At 45.8% G+C, this 20,043-nt stretch overlaps 1 protein-coding gene across 10 annotated transcripts in view; it reads right to left on the bottom strand.

The window, feature by feature from the left end:
• Positions 1 to 345: 345 nt before the first annotated feature.
• Positions 346 to 20,043, bottom strand: part of LRRC56 (leucine rich repeat containing 56) — a 66,352-nt gene continuing 46,654 nt past the window's right edge. For 3 of the 10 annotated variants that reach the window (XM_033003474.2, XM_033003471.2, XM_033003472.2), the window contains 9 exons: positions 16,432 to 16,528; positions 15,836 to 16,033; positions 11,494 to 11,671; positions 9,187 to 9,387; positions 7,597 to 7,661; positions 6,327 to 6,460; positions 5,374 to 5,567; positions 2,445 to 2,811; positions 346 to 1,675 (listed from right to left, as the gene is read on the bottom strand). In XM_033003474.2, coding sequence (XP_032859365.1) covers positions 1,483 to 1,675; positions 2,445 to 2,811; positions 5,374 to 5,567; positions 6,327 to 6,460; positions 7,597 to 7,661; positions 9,187 to 9,387; positions 11,494 to 11,671; positions 15,836 to 16,033; positions 16,432 to 16,528 — 1,627 coding nt within the window. In that variant the 3' untranslated portion in view covers positions 346 to 1,482. Of the gene's footprint in view, positions 1,676 to 2,284; positions 2,812 to 5,373; positions 5,568 to 6,326; positions 6,461 to 7,596; positions 7,662 to 9,186; positions 9,388 to 11,493; positions 11,672 to 15,835; positions 16,034 to 16,431; positions 16,529 to 18,169; positions 18,334 to 19,761; positions 19,966 to 20,043 lie in introns of those variants that run through there. The other 7 variants (XM_033003479.2, XM_033003477.2, XM_033003473.2 and 4 more) reach the window with 7 other exon arrangements.

Here is a 20,043-nt window from a genome sequence, read left to right as displayed (position 1 = left end):
ACATGTTGTTGTTAGTGTCTGTAATAAATGTATGTTCTTTTTTTTCTTCCCCTAACGAGTCTGCCTTTTGCTCGTGACCATAAAGGGGGATTTTTCCCCACCCCAGTCCTATCTCGAACCCCAAGCCTGGCTCTCTGTCCCTTCTCATTGCCGGAGGGGAAGGGAGAGAGAGCTGCTGTGTGGTGGTTGGCTGCCAGCCAGGCCCCAACCACGACAGTAGGAGAAAGTGGTGCAAGTATCACCATGATGAGACGAAGTTTTAGGGCTTTCTCTATTATTTTCCTTCTCTATGTTAAGCTGACCAGTAGAAAGAAGACATAAACCAATTCATTAACTCATCGCGTAATTACTGTTTTATCAACTGATTTAAAAATATATAGCTAACATAGTAATTTAAACTGGAAAAAAATGTGATGACGCTTGGCTTCAGACTGCAACATCAATAATGTTGTAAGGCACAGCCATTTGGATCAGCATCTCACAGTCTGCAGTCACTAAAACAGATATTTTGAATCTCACCCGAATATAAAGCAAATGCCCTACTGGAAAAACAAGAGATTATTCCCTCTCTTCCCTGCCTTGTTTTTGACGCAGCACTACTTAAAATTATTTGGATATAGGAAATTGGAAAGCCTATTTGATCTAAAAAAGCGAGAGGTGGGATGCCTGGCTCTAAAGGCACACTCAGGGGATGCTCTGGCACCTGCTCACAGAGGTCAGCCCTGCTAGCGCAGTCCCGGCGTGCAACGTCTCCCCATAGGAAGCAGCAGAAATGCTACGAAGCAAACAAACACGTTAATATGGGGATGAGCCACCTGGTCAGCACTCGCTCCCACAGTGATGCAGGGAACAAGGCCCTCGGGGGCCTGTGAATGGGGTGAGCTCCTGTGGGGACATAAGGTCTGAAGCCACCCAGCCTTCCTGGGCTCTTCCTCGGGCAGCGCGTCCCTCCCTTACAGCCCGCTCCCGTCAGCGCTTCCTCTCCAGCCCCTGGCTTTGTCCCTTGCATGTTAAACATCCAGGGCTGCAAAAGATACACCACGGGGCTGCTGCTGGGTCAGGTGGCTGGGCGTGACAGGGAATGCCCCGTGTCCCTCACCTCCTCCAGTCCACTCCACAAAGCGCAGGCTCCATGCTCGGCTTGGCTCAGTGTCCCTGCCTGACCCGCGGAGCAGCACATGGTGTGGATGAGAGGAAATACGTTAGGACTCGTTCTCTTTTAGTGCATGAAGGCTGCAAAAATAACCCTGTTTTTCCGTAAGAAGAGGTTAATTAGCTCTTCTGTTGATCAGTGGGTGCTCTTTAAAGCAAGTATTTCTGGAGCAGCTGTAGCCTTAATTGAGGCAAATCATGTCGTTTGTTTGAACTGCTCTACTTGTACAGCTCTGTGTCTAGCTTGCAGAAGAAGCTGAAAGATAGCATCGGTCCTCCAAGATGGTGCTGTGTGCATGGCTCCAACACATGCTGCCACCTGGGTATCTTCTAGGACCGGGGATTTCTGTTCTGAGACGTTGCTGAGGCAGCGGGTCTGTCTGGCAATGACTGCAGCATGGCCCTGGCAGTCAGGGGCCAAGCAGCATGCATCAGCCCAAACCTCTCCGAGGCTTTTGTGGACGAGCAGACAGCTGGCTGGTGGTGGTTGATCTCTCCAGGGGGGCTCTCATCCACCATGGGCCTGAGGAAAAGAGACACACGCTGCAGTGAAATTGCACTCTGGGGCTGGATATCTGCATTCTCCCCACCAGCTCTGCCATCTCCTGTTCTGAAAACTCAGCTGAAAGGTGCCAAGCCCAGGAGCAGCACAAGGCACACCAGCTTCCCAAATGGGGCACGCACTCTCTGCCTGTACTGCTCTATAATGACTAGGTTAACTTCAAAATCAAGATGTCACGTCACAACTCCTCAGTTTTATTTCTTCAAACAATCAACACAGTGCTAATCTTGCAGTAAGTGGGTTCAGAAATAACCATGTTTTGGTGCATGTGACACTTCTCTAGTGCCTACTTTATTTTCCAGAGCTCTTTTTCATATTAATTAATGTAAGATTCAAGGGAGAAAAAAAGTAAGTGGGATGTCAGGAACTTGTCCTGGGGTTTACCCAGGGAAAGTCTTAAACAAGTGCCAGTACAAGAGCCCTGCAACAGACATGGGCATCGGCCCTGCATGGGGAATATGAGAATGGAGCAGTAAGAACACAGGAAAATTCTGGGCTATTATTCAAGAGAAGACAAGGTTTCCAATGTTCAAGCTGTAAGGAACATGAGAAAATGTTTCATTTAGCATTAGGTGCACAAAGGTAAGCGCCAGCACAAATAAAAGGAGTTCTTCTTACAGAACAGGCAGGAGACTCCAGAGACAGCACCGAAGTCTGCATTTTCCTGTCGTCAAGTCCCTTCTGCTTTCCGCGGCCAGGCTGCGGGCAGTGCTGCCGGCAGCGTGCATACCTGCTGCTTCTGGATCCAACAGCTGCTGGTCCTGACAGGGGCCGTTGCCAGCCCGTGCTCCCAGCGGGCCGGCTCTGCCCTGGGGACCCCGAGGCAGCCGGCACGCCGTGCTGGCTCACGAGAGCACCTTCCTTGCCCAGAGCCTGGGCTGAAGTTTCCCGATGAGCCCTTGGCTGGCACTGCCGTGTCCATTGCCTGTCCTCCTCTTGCCTGGGTGTTCTGAGGCATCTTAGCCTGCGGTTCCTCATTTTCCAGGGTCCTGCTGCACCGCCCGTTACAGATGCAGGTGGAGGGCTTTTTGGAGGGGATGGGATTAGACAGTGTTTCGGTTTGGAGCACGCTGCGCCCTCCTGAGCCTGTGATGAACCTGAAACAGGGCAGGGGTGCACAGTGATTCACCGGCTCATCTTACTCCTAAATGACCAACCCAGTGAGCAAAAGGTTTCGGAGACCGCTGTGTGACGGAGCTGGGTGGGCAGATGTGTCCCAGGGCACACAGCAGCTCCGGCCTCGTTGAATCGGTTCCCCTGGCCGTCGGGGGTTTGGGTTACCGGGCAGCCTCCCCGCCAGCACTGCTGGTGATGTGCCAAGCACAGGAACTGCTCACGAGCCACGCACAGCTCAACAGGGACAGATCAGCTCACTCATCCCCACCTTCTCAGGCAGGTTCATATCTGCATCATTCCTGGCCAGTGTTTGCACTGACTTCTTTTAAATACTCGAGGACCGCAGCCAGCGATCTGAAATCCAAGGCACAGGAATAATCACAGATGAGTGAATCCACTTTTTTTTTTTTTTTAATCAGAGGCAGAGGTGTAAGAATAAAATCTTGAGATTAGCTTTAAAATTACGGAAAGTGCCCAACTGCCAGTGAAAATATTGCACTGCATGCATGCAGGGCTACTACCTGGCTGTTCATATTTTAGCCCATGTGATCCTCAGGTGGCAACATACTCTGCAAGAAAAATCTTCTTGCTGACTTATGAATATAACATGCGTGCATATATGCTTAAAACCATTCTATATGTAGCAGGGGTCCAATTGCTCTTGTCTATTAAAAGAACCAACTGTACCTAAGCGCCTGACGTGCAGAGTTGGGGGCAGGAACACAATCTAAAGAATGTGCCACCAAAACCCAGGCCCAGAAAGTTCAGCTTTATAGCTCCTAACTGATGGGGATGTATTTTACTGCTTAGGTAACCACATGAAGCCGATTAAAGTTTTTCACTGAACAGTTTCCGTCATACTATATGCTTTTAGCATATCTAAATTTCATAGGGCTTTTTATTTGTTTTTAAGTAAAGACACTCTGAAAGACTGGTATGCCTGACTCAAGAGCCTGAAATAACACTCACCAACTTCCAAAGAGTGCAGGTTATATGGATTTGATGCTGCAAACACTTTTACATAAGAGTGGTTTTGCTCAGAAGGATAGTTTCCAGTAACAAGCTCTTCTGTGAGAAAACCACACTGGGTAGGACACACTTCTGAAGTCAAGTGTTGAGGCATTTAAATACCTCTCCAACTCTCGACACAGTCTTGAGTCACAGAGGTCAAGTGTGTTTTTAACTGCTTTGCTGAATATAGCCTATCAGTTGTTAAACACATTTGTCTGATAGTGACTGGGCAAAGGCTACTGGGTTTGTGATTATTTGCATTTTGGTTATGTTGGCCATCTGCTTGTGATTTGGGATGTGTCATCTGTGTCCCTCCCCCCCCCCCCCTTAGGTAATACCAAATTTCAAACCACTCCATCAATCTTGTAACCAAATCCCAGCAGATTTGGTTACACAATGGTCAGAGCTGTGCCCGACCATTCACTTTCATATTCCTATAGGGCATGACGCTGGGATGCTGTGAGATGTTTGGGGCACTGTCTACTCAATCTACAAAGAAGATGAGATCATAATAAATCATACTCAATCTAAAGAAATAATGCTAAATCTAAAGAAGATCAGATTAAATCTAAAGAAAATCAGATTAAATCTAAAGAGACCATGAGATCATAATCTAAGACTTATGTGGTCACTGGACAACAGCCCATTCCTTTAGATTTTTCCAAATGGTTTCTGTTCTTGTTAAGGAGATACTGTTTATATTACTCTTAATACACAGAAGCTTTGAATAGTTTAATGGTACCTCTGTTTTTTCCAAAATGTATTGTATTTTTCCAAATTTTAATAGGTCCATTTTTGCCCTTGAAAGAAATGTAAATCAAAAACTCACTGATATTTATTGAGGAAAAAAAAAAATAGAAATAGATTAAAGTTGTACTTTTGTAAGCTCCTCTACTCAATATGTATTTGGAATAACCTAATATTTCTAATATTCTTAAATACAATATTCAACAACTAGTGTATTTTGTTTTCATTCATGTAAATGCAATTCCAGAGAGGCCTTCGGCTTTGTTCCTGAATAGAAGAGCATGTTTCATTTTTAAACTCCTTACTGAACGCATCCCTTTGCTTGCATACCTTTCCAGAATTCCCAGTTGCCCAGTTAAATCATTAGCTCAGCCATTATTTCCATCAGTGCCAAATGGGGTAAAATATAGCTCAGCTGGAACGACAGTATTTTAGACACACATGGCACTGCCATAAATTAATGACACAAGGCAAAAGACAGAGGCATGCCCTTCCTCTAAACTTGATTCTAAACTGGTGTAAAATCAGCTTTATTCCTCTTAATTCTACAGATCCATGCTGAAATATATCAACTGATGGTCAACACAGCTGGCCATGTCCTGTGTAAAAATTGGAATGGATTATTTAGGGTCTGGCTCTGCAATGATATTTCCAAATTGCTGCTCTAGAGCACAGAAGCCAGATCTCATAAAACACTGCAGTTACTAATACACCTATCTACAAACAGTTAGTAGCACGTGTCACTACCCAGTGCTAACCCTTTCCCAGAGGTTTAGGTCCAGTACCTGAGGAAGACTGGGAGAGACAGGAGTGGCAAGAAGAATCAAGTGAAATCCTTTCGATGAGGTGCTCATCACGGGTCTCCCTCAATGCATCTTCACAGCTGTGAGTCGGGCTGCAGACCTCACCCTCTTCCTCATCACTAAGAGTTACCCTCAGTGTTCGGGCAGCTTTTTCTTGCTGACCTGTTTGCAGGCACCTGCACAGCATCAAGTATCACACCTTTCATTAGCCTTTGAGCTGTGACTGTGCAGCCAGCCAAGCGCAGCTCGGCACGGCCGCACAGGCAAGCACCCAGGCAGTGGACTTAGTCACCCACTGTGATTTCCCACTTTGCTGGAGATACAGAAAAACATTCTACGTGGATTAGCCGTCCAAGATGCCCGTGCCTGATTATCTGCAAGTGTCCTAAAGTTAATCAAGTGAAATGGTGCAGATTTAAAATACTACACAGTGAAGTAAGCTCAGAGAAATAAAGCCATTTTTTACTCCCAAAACAACCATTATCTGTCTATGAGACAGGGGAGTCTCGGCATGGTGTTCTTTTCCATTCAGCCTTTCATCTGGCTAGGTCAAGGTGATGCTTGAAGAAAAACTCATCCACTTTCACTTCTTCTACCGTCTGAAGGTAGACACTGTCAGGGCCAAGAACATCTTTCCCAGTTACGAAGTCATTTCCTTGCTCTTGCTAAACAAGCAAGCCCACCCTGCCTATGCTGGTCTTCAGCCTGCTCCAGAGAGAGCTCAGAGTTTCCCCAGGTTTATTCTCCTTTGCCCACCCTGCAGGTTCTCTAGTGGGGAGGACTGATGGAAGGATTTTCACTGCAGGGACGGGAAGGCAGGAGGCCAAGACTCTTCCCTGAAACTGTCACCAGGTGGCCAGAGAGTTTATTTTATTATTACAGCTGAAAAGGAATGCCCGTTTTATTGCATGACAAGAATTCTCCGGTGGTCTTACCGCTTGTGCTGCTCTCTCCGCTCTCTCAGTTCAGAGAACACATCCTCCTGGTGCAGACATCCTCCTCCTCCTCCAGAGCCGCAAAGGTTTTCCGTCCTCAGACTGCACAGTTTCAAAGGGCTCACTGCAGGTGGCTGCAAAAATGACAGAAGTTATCTTGATAACCTCAGATTCGTTTCTAGATTATGGATTTTAGAAGGCACCAAAGTCCGCTTGTTACTCCTGAGTTTTCAGATCACCCCTCACCATTTTCTTGCTCTTCAGTTTTAAGAAGCCCCATGCCCCAGTTGCGTGCACTGTTACAGCTCAAGAAACCCAGGGTGGCAGTAACAAAAATGTTGATTTATGTCTCACTGGCATATAAGCCTGTAGCATCTATACCAATAAGCATATTAAGACAAGTACCACAGAAACTGCATCATTCAGCGTATGACTGCAATCCCCTTCCACATGCTAGTTTATAATACACAGTAATTCACTCGGATGTTCAAATTTGTTTCAGAGAAGCTTCCAGTGCTCGGGCAGTGTCAGCAGGGAGACAAAGGGGGGGGCCACATTTTTTCCAGCGGTTCTTTAAGGACCGTTGTCAGCATTAAACGAGGCTGCCGGCAGCGCAGCGTCACGGGTGTCCTGTGCACGCTGCTCCCTGGTTTAGCACAGCCCGTTTAAATGCACACACGTGCACCTGTGCTGTGCTGAACTCACGGCCCGTGAAAGCCAACAACGATGAGCCAGGCTGCGCTCCCTCACACATATGAAGACCCTCTCACCACGTTTCTGCTGACATGAGCCGGCTGAGCCGCAGGGCTGGGGTGCCACCCCACTGCCTAGAGGAACAAACTTTGGCTTTGTGTTTGTTTAGTCAACAGGAATGACCTCGTAGCATTAGCAATCTGACTGTTTACACCAACGTCAAAGAAACACTGCTGGAAATAATCTTTTGCCTAATAGCTGTTGTAGAAATACCATCAAATTTTGCATTCCTGCCTTGCGCTTCGCTCAGCCAGGACGACAGGAATGCGCCGCCAGCAACTGATACATGATATTCATGTGTTCCTGTACGGCTGATGGTTAATTGTTGCTAGCACATGGGCACCTCTGTAGCATCAGGACAAGAGACTCTCTGTCCTCCTCAAGGCCAATTGCATGTTGGGGGGCTTTCGGGCTACAGAAGAGAGTGAGCTGCCTCATGACACAGTGGCAGTTCAGTTTATCCCAGGATTTATGGGGGTCGACAGGCAGGAATACGAACTGTACAAGAAAAACATACACCTAGCTTTTGCCTCCTTGCACGAAGGGCTTTGGTGGGGTTCCCACATATAACTTGACAGAGTCCTAAGAAAAAAGGAAAAGAGAAAACTTTTTACTCCAGCGTTTAACAAATGGTGCTGTCTTTGAAAGCAGTTGCCCTCTGAGCTCAAGCCACGACATCAGTCAACATCATTTCCCACAGACAGGAAGATGTAATATTTCATGGCAGAAGTTCACAGTGTCAGCTGGCATGGTCTGACACTGCTGCTCAGAGGAGGCAGCTTCTCTGTTTCTACCAGAATCTGTTTCCTTCTCCTCCTGTCCTGCCTCTGCCACTGCGCTGGTGCAAACATTTGCATGGCCACATGGTAAGTCAGATCAGGGAACAGATCCAGCTTAAAACTAAATATGCTGTTTGTTTGTTTGTTTGTTTTGCTGGGTTATTTTTCAGCTGTATTTTGACTAGAATCAGGTTCCCTGTGTGGCTGTGCAGGTGCTCTTGCCAAAACAAGAGACAAGGCAGCAAAGGGGCAGGAAGAAGCGGTGACCACCGGGTGAAACTGTCTCTATCAGCAGCGCTAGCTACCTAAAAGTGCACGTGAAATTGTGGTCTCATTCCCTGGCAAGCTGTGCTCTGTTTCCACATACTTTTGTGAATGCGCTCTCAGCTGTTGACACTGCATTGCTTCAACTAGCTTATGATCCTGAGTCCTACCTACAGCAAGGAACTGAGGTGGGACTGGCACCTGAGGGAAGCAGCTCACAGTGCTGGGAAAACAAACACCAAACATCTTCCTATTTAATCTGCACTCTACAGGCTGCTGGAGTTGCACCGTCAAGGTCTTTCCAGGAGCCAGGGAAGGATGTCTTGGGAAGTGCCAAATATTGCATCAGAATTGAACTCCTTTTCCACGCAGCTGGCTCCAGGAGCTGCTAACTTGGCAGGTACTTCCAGGTGGCCAGGGCATGAAGGGCAGTGGTACACCCGTGTTTTGGGCTAGCCTGTAGATCAGGTATGTGGAGTCAAGGAACTGACTCCTCTTGCTGAGGGACCCACTTCTGGAAACCCAAAAGAACGTGCTCACTGACAGCAGCAGTGTTGCTGCAGTACGGGCCCGCAGTATGCATAGTTGGAGCACACGAGCCAACGGGGAGTGAAGGTGCACCACCATGCCTTTCCAGAGGACCACCTCACACCACATGCCTGTGACTGAATGATGCGCCCAGAGGTGACCTGAGTGAGTCCCAGCTGGGCTAGCGTGCGGCTGAAAGGACTGGGGACAGCTTCTGATGAGGTGTGAAAGGCAACTTCAGCAAGGGAGCACCATCGCAGTGTGGGGCTGGCAAGAAGGGACAGCAGCACATAATGCATGGGGGTGAGGAGCAGAGGAGCGGGAAGCCCAGGTGACTCGTGCCTTCTGCTGCAGGGGGAAACAAAGGAAAGCCCACTCTAAAGAAGGCCAGTCCCACAGAAGAAACATATTCTGAACCTGATCTAGCAGCGGCGCGGGTGGGTGGTATTCAAAGCACCCAGGCCCTCATCAGCAATAATAACATTCGGAAGGAGGTGGAGGTGTGGGAAAGAACAGGATTAAAAAACATACATTACCATGTGTCAAATCACTGGAGCTATCTTCTGTGAACAGCTCCTCAGAAACAGCGTGACCTGGAAGAGGACAGCCACTGCACAAGAGGTGGGCACTGCGAGATCTCCCTGCGTTAGCAGACCACTGTGCAGTTCCAGGTCTGGAAGCTGTCAGGGGTCCCAGGCTGCATCCAGACTGCCTTGCTACTGCCCCAAGATACGGACCTAAGAGAGAGGTTTTGCTGGTGTAAGCACAGTCGTGCGATGCTCCAAACCACACCACCACCATACACTGCCAATATGATGACTGCTGCTGCACACTTGGAGCTGCAAGGGACCAAAAAATATGTCATTACAGCTACAAGAAACATGCTGGAATGGGTTGAGACTGGAGACAGAGGGCTTCCTGGTGCTGTACACAGTCCCTCGTAGACGTCCTCTGCAGACGGCAGAACGTGGGGACCCCCAAATAAACCAATGTCCCTTTCTGCCCTCTTCCTGCTCCTGGGCACCAGAGCCAGGCTGCTGGCTGGGCAGAGGGTCAGGAACCACCCTGTGCTCACCACCCGCCTCTGACTGCCCCACGGGTGAGCTTGGATGTGTCCAGGGCTCTGCTACTTCCCCTGCCTGCATGCCTAGGGTAAGAGGAAGCTGCCTTTCACCTGCTGCCCTCCTGCTTGCGGGGGAACCACCGCGGGCTTGCCACAGGACACAGTCCAAGCCCCCAGTCTCAAAATATATTGCTTAAATGCCCAGGCACAACACAGGTGGTGACGGCCACCTTACCAGAGCTGTTAGTCAATCAGGGCAAATCACATCCCAGGAGTTATGGCAATCAGGGAATGGCAGTGACAGATTGTTCCAGTACTGCCTCAGAGGCAGTTACTTCTCTACCACAGAAAGAAAGGCAAAAAATGAGGTTTTGTAATGCTACAGGGCAGGGTGGATTATACAAAAGCTAGCGAAGGCAGACAGAGCCTTGTCCTCTTACCTGCCCAACCGCTGGCTGTCCTGGGAGCCCGGCACAGCTGAGAGAGCAGCATGTGCAGCCAACAAACCAGAGGAGAGCAAATTTCATTTCGGTGCCTAGATGAATAGTGTGCTTTGTAAAGTGTTGAGTACCTACCAGCTCCACAGTGGAGCAATCAGCTCTGTAATAATATAGCCGTTAGGAACCTTTAAAATATCTTGGCCGTAGTTGTTAATACAAACCCATGAAATAGCGTGTGAAAAATACCAGAGTCAACGTTGCTATAGGAAAGAAAAAAAATATGGCTCTGTCTGAACCTGACCATATGAGCTCATCAGTTCAGAGCTGAAGGCAAGAATGTAAGTCTGGTTACACTAGGAAACAACACCAATTCCCGCTTTTGTGCTCCATCCCTACTGTTTCTCTCAGCTCACTTTGTTAACTAGTTTTCTGAACCATAGCTGGTATTGCCAAAGCAGGATCACTGAAGGATCAGATCTTAATGGATTTTTTCCCTACCATAACTACTATTACAACTAATGATTTGGACCCACAGGGATTAAATAAATGACAAACGTATGTACTTATTCCAAAACAAACTAAATTTTTAATGGAGTGCAGTTGGCAGGCAAACCACAACTGGGGGGGCTGGGAAGCCAACTGCATTGCCCACACTAATGGGAAGCAACAGGAGCAGTTATAGGAAATACTTTGTAATATTTAATGGTATGTGGTAGAGTGCATGTAGCATGATACATAAAAGCATGGACATTTGAACTATAACCAAGGCTACAGGCAAGGGGACAACGGATTTATTTTCAAGCCATTTACTCTCTATGAATGAATGTAATGGACTTAATCACAGAGGTAAAGAAAATGGAGCAGATCTCTTACGAGACCACGCAATCTCAGTTGCTAGGACGCTGCCATCATCGAGGGGCGGTGACCAAATTGCTTTTCCTACTATTAAATTGGAGCAGGAAATCCCGCACCATCCACCCTACACGGGACTGACTGCTGCCACGGAAAGGGCTGTGAACAGCTGTTGCTGAACATTCCTATCCGAGCTTTGCTTTCTCCCATCACGCAGAACGAATAAGTACAGATTCCCAGCTACTGTTGGATTTACTTGATGCTCTGGAAGTCACTTGCATTTTTCTGAGCTTGATGCCCAGCTTAGGACACCTTTCATTTGCACTGTGCTGAATTCCAGCTTCCTCATTTCCCAAGCGAAGAGGACAATGTCCTTTGTCCCTTCACTATAATTAAATGTCATCTTTGAAGAGGTCAGCTTGTGCTTCATCTTTCTTTTTCACACATCATAACCTGAAAAATGAACCCCAGTAGGAAACCTGACATACCTAACCATGAAACGTCTCCAGCTAAACTACCTTCCTTGATGGATTCCTTGATGATCAGCCAGTCCTCATGTGTCTTCTTGGAAGGAAGGAGAGCAGTCTGGCTTGTTGGTATTTCGTCCAAATACTCCAAGTGGGGAATGAGTTTTTTTACTTCAGCTCTATAATTATAATCTGGTTCCTGGAGAAATTGAGAAAGTGGTCACTTGAATGGTTTATTTAACAGACTGCGGACTTCCACCAGCAGCACAGCAGTGTTCAATTTGTATGACTGCTATATAACTTGAAATGCCTTCTCTGAGGCAAACCTATTCACTTCATTCAATAGAAATAAATACAGCCAAGAATTTCATTTAACTGTGCTTTCTCATCACATAATTTCTACTCAAATTGGTTGTGAACACGTCCTGAGCCGTGCAAAAACATGCCCCCTGCCCAAAGGCTCCTTTGCTGTTTATCCACTGATGACTTTGGCATTTGTCTGTGTTATATTACGTATAAGGTACAAAAGCGTAGAAAGCCACTGATGCCCATGGAAAGCGTGGGCACCCTCAGCATTCAGCCAGCCTCTCTCCCTGCTTTTGCAGTTCCTCTGACTGCTGCATCAATACTCAGGTTATGGGAAGACTTGAAAACATTATGAGCGTTGCTACACCTGCTGATGGAAGAAGAAAGAGCATTTCCATGGATCGTGCTTTGGGGCACACCCATAAACCAGCTACAGTGAATGAACTGGGGCAGTCTTCAGGGGTTCGGTGTGTGATTTTACAGTGTTGGAAGCGATGGCTTCCTTCAAACTACTTTTTTTTTTTTTTTTCTGCAGGAGGTCGCATGCCGACAGCAGGTGCTCAGAAGGCTCAGCTGGACTGCACTTTGGTTTCTTTTCTGCGTGCTGGAAAACCCACGCGAATGCTCCCAATGCACGCGGGCTCCGTGTGACAGCCACGGGGGAAAGCGTGGGTGCAGCCCCCTTCTGCATGCCTGCGTGGAGCTGACATGGTATAAAATGATTCACGGGCACAAGCCAATGCCTGGGGACCTCTGAGCAGCAAGGCCAGTCCAGAACAGCTACAAACGTGCCTGGAGCACACTGAGAACTGGGCTGTCTTGGTGAATTCCAGCAGTAGAAAGACACCTTCACATGGCACCTTCCTCTTTGGGAAATCTTAGCAACACCTCAGGGCTGACTGGGTTGTGCTGATTTGCAACGGGGATATTTTTGGTTAAAGTAGTCTCAGATTATAAAAGACAGCAAATGGTGATGTCAATCTCTTAAAGTATAAAGGAAGAGTGCACTGCTGGTGGCAAAATATGAATGGCCAGCTAGATACAAATCAATTGCTTCATCCAGATAAACGTTACACTTTTCAAGACATTGCGTGCAATATTAAAAAACCGCAAAAAGCCACATTGTCATTAAACATGGAGTTGTCACAGACAGAAAACTTTCTGTGGGACCTGGCAGCCTGTATGCTCCCTCCCTCCGCGTGATGCAGCACCCAGCCTGGCAGAGGGAACTCACCAAAGTGTGTGTTTGTTGTTGTTAAGAGGCAGAGACACTAAATTTCTCTAACTAAGCCTTTAATCTTAATTTAGAAAATGAGTCAACCAATCGCCATGCTACATGTACTCTGAACAGTGCCTGGGCTACAGCCAATTTCCAGCCATGTCCTGGTGGAGAGAAGCATCGTGTTACGCTCATGTTACATTACTGCAACAGAGGCTGCAGAATTTATCATCAGGTTGCTGCTCTTGGTTTAGATAACAAGGGGGAGATGAGCTCATCTGAAAATCAAATTACAGAGAGCAAACAGGCTGTCTGAAGAGAGAGTGGTAAATTTAGCTGCACCATTCTGTAGATTGAAAGTAAATAAATAGGAGAGCTTTTACAGAGCTGTAGCAAGGGCCAGACTACAAGCAGGAGTTTGAGGAATTAGAGCTGGCCATCTAGGGCACGTCAAAGTAAGCCCACATCTATTCTTTTCTATACTGCAGCTGATTTGGCTATGCCCTGAAGGAATGCAAACAACGGTTGAAACCCAGAAAGTGACAAAGTCCACGGAGAAGGGCGGGGGGGGGCAGGGCTGGCTTTGTGACCGCCCAGGGCTGAGCAGCTTCCCAACAGGGAGACTGGATGGGAGACTACAGGGAACTGGCAGGCTGCCTCTGTTACAGCTCCGTGTAAAACATACCGCCGCGCAGACTCCGTCGGCAAATTCTCCCTGGCATCCGAACGCAACTACTTGCACAGGAGCAGAGACAGCCAGGCAGTGTGGAGAAGAAGCGGCAGGGCACACCACCACACCCGGCTCCTCTCTGACCTCCCGTTCTGTGACAACATGCAGCAGCATCCCAAGGACTGATTGCCTCAGCTAAACAAAGCAAGGGCTCGTTTACTGGGTATTTCTCCGTTACATTTAAGGGCTGAAGACGTCAAGTGAAAACTACGCCCTCCAAAAACACCACTTTCCTTGAGCAGGAATGACAAGGGAGTAGAAACAGACTTTCTATGCTGTTAGGATATACTGCACCATTGCCGTGGTAGGAAGCTATGATAAGGAACTGTCAGAAGTTGTACTGGTCTCCGTGGGAGTGAAAAGAGTAAGTAGGCATGTTTTGTCCATCAGAAGCAGGCAGTGCTTCCTGACAGCAGGAGTATGTTTTTTCCTCTCATGATTGCATCTTCCATAAGGGAGAACTGTTGATGGAGAAATCATTTTGGTTACAAATAGTTACAAGTGTGGTTTCTGAAGTATACTTCTACCAGTTCAAAACAGAAAGGCAAGTGTATAATATTTTCTTTTGGATTCTAGAGAGGAAAAGTATGATAGCTAAAGCACTGCCTCCTGTGGCTCCTTTTACTGAGGGATATGATCAAGCCAACAATCACACCTGAAAAATCTTAATAACTCATATACCTAAAAAGTGCGAGGATTTAAAATATGTGTACTACACGATTGAGTTTTAGTGATAGCACCTCAGTTTTCCAGTCTAAATCCAGGACAAATATTTTTACGTTTTACTCAACTTGTTGCACAAATTAATGGCACGGTCACGATCACTCCGAAGGATCCAGTGAAGCTATGGAACACGGCCCAGCGGAGCCACAGCACCAAGCCCTGCTCCGCTTTCCAACCCCGGCGTCATCAGCTCTTGACGGCGCCACCAGGGACGGCGCCGCCCTCAGCGAGTGCTGCCCTGCCCAGCACACACCTCTGGGTGCGTGCACAGGACCGCCGCCTTCCAAAAGACCTGGATGACAATATATAGGGCACTGGCCATAAACTGTCGTCTGATGGTATGCCTTAGATACTACGTGACCAAAATGAGGAACAGTCTTATTTGACCAAGTTTTTTCAACTCTGATTGTCCTCCAGCTACCTCTTCAGAACACGACAAGATGCTTGTTTTTATATCCCAACAATGCTTTTTTTTTTTTTTTTTTTTGAAGCAGGGAAAAGTGAAAGAGAGTAATACAGCTCTGAGACTGCTCACGTAGAATTAGATCTCCCTTACGGTTCTTGTTGAGTCCCATGAAACCCAAAGCAGAGCATGTATGACTGTGTTTCTATCTTTGAGAGACAGAAGATCTCGTGCTCTCAACAAAATACCTCTGCAGAAATTATTTTATCATTTCAGTACATAAGAGGTGAATCACTGTATTTTGTAACTTCAGATTTTGCTGAAGGTCTTTTTTGTCATTTGATTTTAACCTTTTAGGGGAAAGGACAACAAGGACTTCCTACAATATAGCTTTTCCGGGTTATCTCAAGCATCGTTTTTCCAAGGGTTCAACTTTTGAGTGTGGTGGTCCTGGAGCACTTGCTGTTGAACCAAAGAGCATCCAAAAGAAATGAAAAAGCCCAAAGACAGATATCTAATGGAGATGTTGCAGCTAGCACATCTTGGAAGAAAGATATTGGCTATTTTCTAACCCACTGCCAGGTCCCTACAGGCTGGAAGGATCCATACAGCTGGGGTCCATGCTCTCCTTGGTCTTCCTTTAAGATGCCTGTTTGCACTTCAAGCTGGGAGAAGACAGAACAGCTCTATGGATCAGAACAGCTGATTTCTAATTCAATCCCATTCTCACAGGTAAGAAGGAACACATTGCTAGGAAACAGGCCTGAGTCTTTACTAGCACTCCTTGTATTTCATTTGTGCTCATCTTGGAGACAATACCCACAAGAGGACAAAATCAACAGGACTGAAAGATGGCAAATGCATCCCGTGTCATCACTCAGAATGATACAATAGGAAGGTGCAGAAATGTTTCTCATTTCCAACTCAAACTGAAAAAAGCACTGCCAAAAATTTACACAGTATGTGCAAACCAAGTCCTCACCTCTGCAGATTCTGCATTTGGCTTCAGACATATAAGGTTGCCCTCCACTGTCAGGCGGCTCAGCTTGCGACAGAGTCCCAGGTATTGCATCTGGTCGATGTCCTCAATATTGTTCCCTTCCAGGTCCAAAACCTCAAGGTGATCCAACCAGGTCAGCTGGCTCAGGTCAGAGATATTGTTATAGGCTACGTAGAGTTCCTCAGCAGAAGTAAAGAGAATAAAGGTGTAAACCATGGGGTTGCCTAAGTAACACCCAATCTTTGCAAAATGTTTGAAATATTACATGGAACAGCATGGAATTAGCATGCAAGTGGGCATTTTTCAAGTGTGGTTGTTGCCACCTTAAATAACTAGGGCTGATACGGCAACGAGCACTATGCTGCATTAGGCATCTTCAGGATCAGTCCTGAATGTTACACCTCGTTTAAAAAAATAAATACTGTAGTGTCTTTTAAACTAACACATGCAATTCAAGGCATCCGACCAAAGTCCTTTAGAAAAAACAAAGGGTAAGAAGAGAACAAAGACTACAAGTAAAGAGTATCAAGTGAAGACCGTTTTGAGATTGTCATTTGGCAGGACACATCCACACTTACTTTTAGAGAGCTGCAGGAGGAGATCCCATCTAAATCTGAGAGCCCACAGTGAGCCATCCACAGGACATGGAGATGGGACAATGTCGTTCCAAGATCCCTTATAAATGAAACAATTCAAGCTCTATTTGAATGGATGAAGGAACGCAAGACTTGCTTTCTTTTTCCTAAGACTAGGCCACTTCTACTTCTTTCAAATGTCACATTGTTTACAAGAAATTACATTAAAAATGTTCACTTTCAAAGTTGGAGAATAGAATTATACCCCTCTCTACCTCTCTCTCTCATGGACATCTTTGTTCTTGTATGACAATATGTCAACCCAGTTCAGTTTGATTAAGATTCTTCCAAGAGCTACATCATGATAATTCTGTCATAAATTGCAGGTAATTGTTAAGAATTAAGTGAGGTTTGCTTATGCTGGCATCATTTGCTCTACACACATAACCCAAATTAACATATCTGAGCTGACTGCAGAGTCATCTCACTGTTCTCTTATGGAGATACATTTCTTCTGATTTTGCAGTTGAAAGCAATAGCACTCTTGCCAAATAACATTTTTTGAATCAGCAGAAAATTATAATCCTTTCTATCCTATTTTCCCATCCTTTAGGTCTAGCAAAATATAACTAAGGGATCATTTATATGAATTCCAAACCTTCTGGTCCTAACCCAGAAAAGCACATACTGACCTGCTTAACTTCATGAATGTGTAATGTCCCACTGACATTGCAGCAGTGCACAATACAAAGATAACGCAAAATGCAAAAATGGTGGCAAATCAAATTGGGGGCTTAATCACCTTCCATCTTTAGTAACATTAAGTTGCATAAAGTCACTACTCAAACATAAACAAAATAGAACACTTTATCAAACCCAAATGAACCAAAAGCTCAGAATTCTCTACTGTAGCTGTGAGATCAGACTATGTGAATAATAACCAAACAGTGAGGAATTAAATACAAGGACAGTTTATCAGAGAAGGTAGGGACTGGAGCATGGGGCTCACAGAATCACAGCGGTGGTTGAGGTTGGAAGGGATCCTTGGAGGTCATCTTGACCAACCCCCCTGCTCAAGCAGGGCCAGTTGCCCAGGACCACATCCAAACAGATAAAGTAGTTCTTAAATAGACATTCTTGGACTTCAAAACTGTGGATTAGCTATCTTTTATAGTATCAGTTTTTATAATATACATTATAGTAAATAATAAATACTTCAATGCACTGTCTAGGGAAAATTGCAGAAGATAAAAGAATATGGTCATGGGGTCCCTTTTGATCTTGGAATAAAGGTAACAGTTCCCTTACTCATGGCTTCTCTTTATGGACCATGGGGAAAAAGAGCAGCTTTGCATTGCCCTCCAAGAACCCCTTGCAGCTTTGATGCAGCTTTGCAGCAACAAAACCTACAGTCAGTTTGCCTGCTTCAGGGGTACTGCACAGCCAGCCACGCCGAGAGGTCAGGAAGGAGTGCTTTTACAAGTGGATATAGATGTATTCTTGTCTGTGCTTCTGTTTCTTGTTTCCCCACCATCTGAACGCTTGGGAAGGGCCACGTCAGGAGAAAGGAGACTGCATAAGGCTGAATAAAGGATGGATGCATGGAGAAATATCCCCAGATGGCTCTCTCCTGCGATTTGCCCAATACAGGGTTGAATAGGAGTTTCTAGGGTGGAATCAGGGATTTTCACCCTTCTGCCTTCTGGGGTATGGCTTGTCCACGGCTGTCTTTCAGACCTACCTCACTTCATCCATCTTCTACCATTGCAGGGGCCCCAGGGATTGGGTGCCTCTGGTCATCTCTTCCCCAGATGCTGCAGACTTAAGTAAGCTCACGATGGATACACCATATAGTGTGTTTATGTGTCATTTTATAGCCTTTGAAGTACAAAGAGTGCAGCTGATCTAATGGTCAGAACAAAGCAAATAAGAAAAATCTCAGTCACACAACACATCTCTCCATCTAAGGCTACTCCTCCTTACAGGAGAAAACCCTCAACTGACATAAACCACAACTCCTCCACCGCACTTTGTGCACCTAGGCAGCTTGCCTGTACTGCCGCAGGACAGCACAGTCTAGTACAGAGACACAAGGATAAAGCGAGCCACGCACACACAGAAACTCCCTTCACGTATAAACAGTATAGTTCTTTCTGCAAACTTGTTGCAAACTTACTTTACCTTGTCCCTTAGCTACGAAGGCAACGGGGAACGCCTGTCGTTCTGTCACTGTACCTGGGATCAGATAAGTCCCTAAAAAGCCCCTAAAGAGGTGGAAGTTTGTCACGCTTCTTTCCAAGTACTCACTCAGATCTGCCTGACCTGAAGGATCATAATGTCCCTGTATGTCACCACAAACCCAGCCTTGCAGGAGATCTGCCAGGGACTATTTACATCGTGCATATTTTATAAACAAAACAAACACGGGTTTTAAGGCTTCCTTAAGGAACAGTTGCCTCCCAAAGTAATATTCACAGAAATTTTTTATTATATTTGCAAGCCACGTGCCTATAATAAGAAAGAAATAAAATTAAATTACAAAAGCAGAACCTACCATCAACCAAGGCCAACATATCCATAAACACAAATACGGCATTAGGAGCAATGTGAAGGAATTACATTGCTCATTTCATGACCAACTTCAAGCATTGATGAGCTTTTCAAATTTCATGCTAATTTTGGTGCAGAATTGTCTTTTCTGTAAACCACTTAACACATGTAAAGGAAAGCAGTCACTCTTATTTTTGCATCATTGAAACAAGCACTTCTGATAGACACACTGTTTATTAAGCCAGTAAAACTGAAGACAATTCTAATCTGATTACATACGGTAAGGTATGATTAATGAATTTTCTTTTTATTTTTCCTTTGTCTTGTACTTCCTAACTGAAGGTCTGGTACCACAGAAGGAGCTTTCAGTAATATGTTTGTTCTCAACATTTCTCTGTTAGTATAAAGGATGCCAAAACAAAGCAATGGATTAATTCCCAAGCAGTTTTTACACAAGGCCCTGAGAAGAAACAGCTACACCCTCTACTGCTAAAACCTTGATCACTTCATGCATTTTGAAGAAGCAGTGCCCTGCTCCTACTCAGAGGTCAAAGGGTCCCAGAGTTAATTCAGATTTCCCTCTGTGTGTTATGGTTTTCAGTTCCAGTGCTGTACGGCTAAACCCAGTGCATGTGAACAGGCTCAGTCCCTACTCACGCCGTCTGCTAAGTCACACACAGCAGGTATTCACTATGAATTATTAGCTAACAAGTCTTCAAGCGCTGTCCTGCTGCAGACACCATCAGAAGACATTAATTTAAATGCCTTCTAAAAAATACTTACCTTATGCTTCACAATTTACACTGCCAAGTGTATAGTCTCAAATCCATTCCAGTTTTATTCACGGGCTGTAGCTCTGACTCTCCTACAGCTAAATTTGGAGTAACATGTTCAAGGTTGATACTAATCAAAGCTGATTAGTATGAGTATTCCAGACAAAGGAGTTAGGTTGTATATCCCATGTCTTGGGGACTTGCAAAAGGCAGAACTGCTGCATGTTTGCAATGCAACCCAGTGTTTGGTAACAAGGTCTTGTTATGAAAAAAATGCTTATACAGACATTGC

Source organism: Tyto alba, unplaced genomic scaffold, assembly GCF_018691265.1.
Source record: "Tyto alba isolate M040663 unplaced genomic scaffold, T.alba_DEE_v4.0 Super-Scaffold_8, whole genome shotgun sequence".
Classification (NCBI taxonomy): domain Eukaryota; kingdom Metazoa; phylum Chordata; class Aves; order Strigiformes; family Tytonidae; genus Tyto; species Tyto alba.
This window is presented reverse-complemented; position numbering and strand designations above follow the sequence as displayed.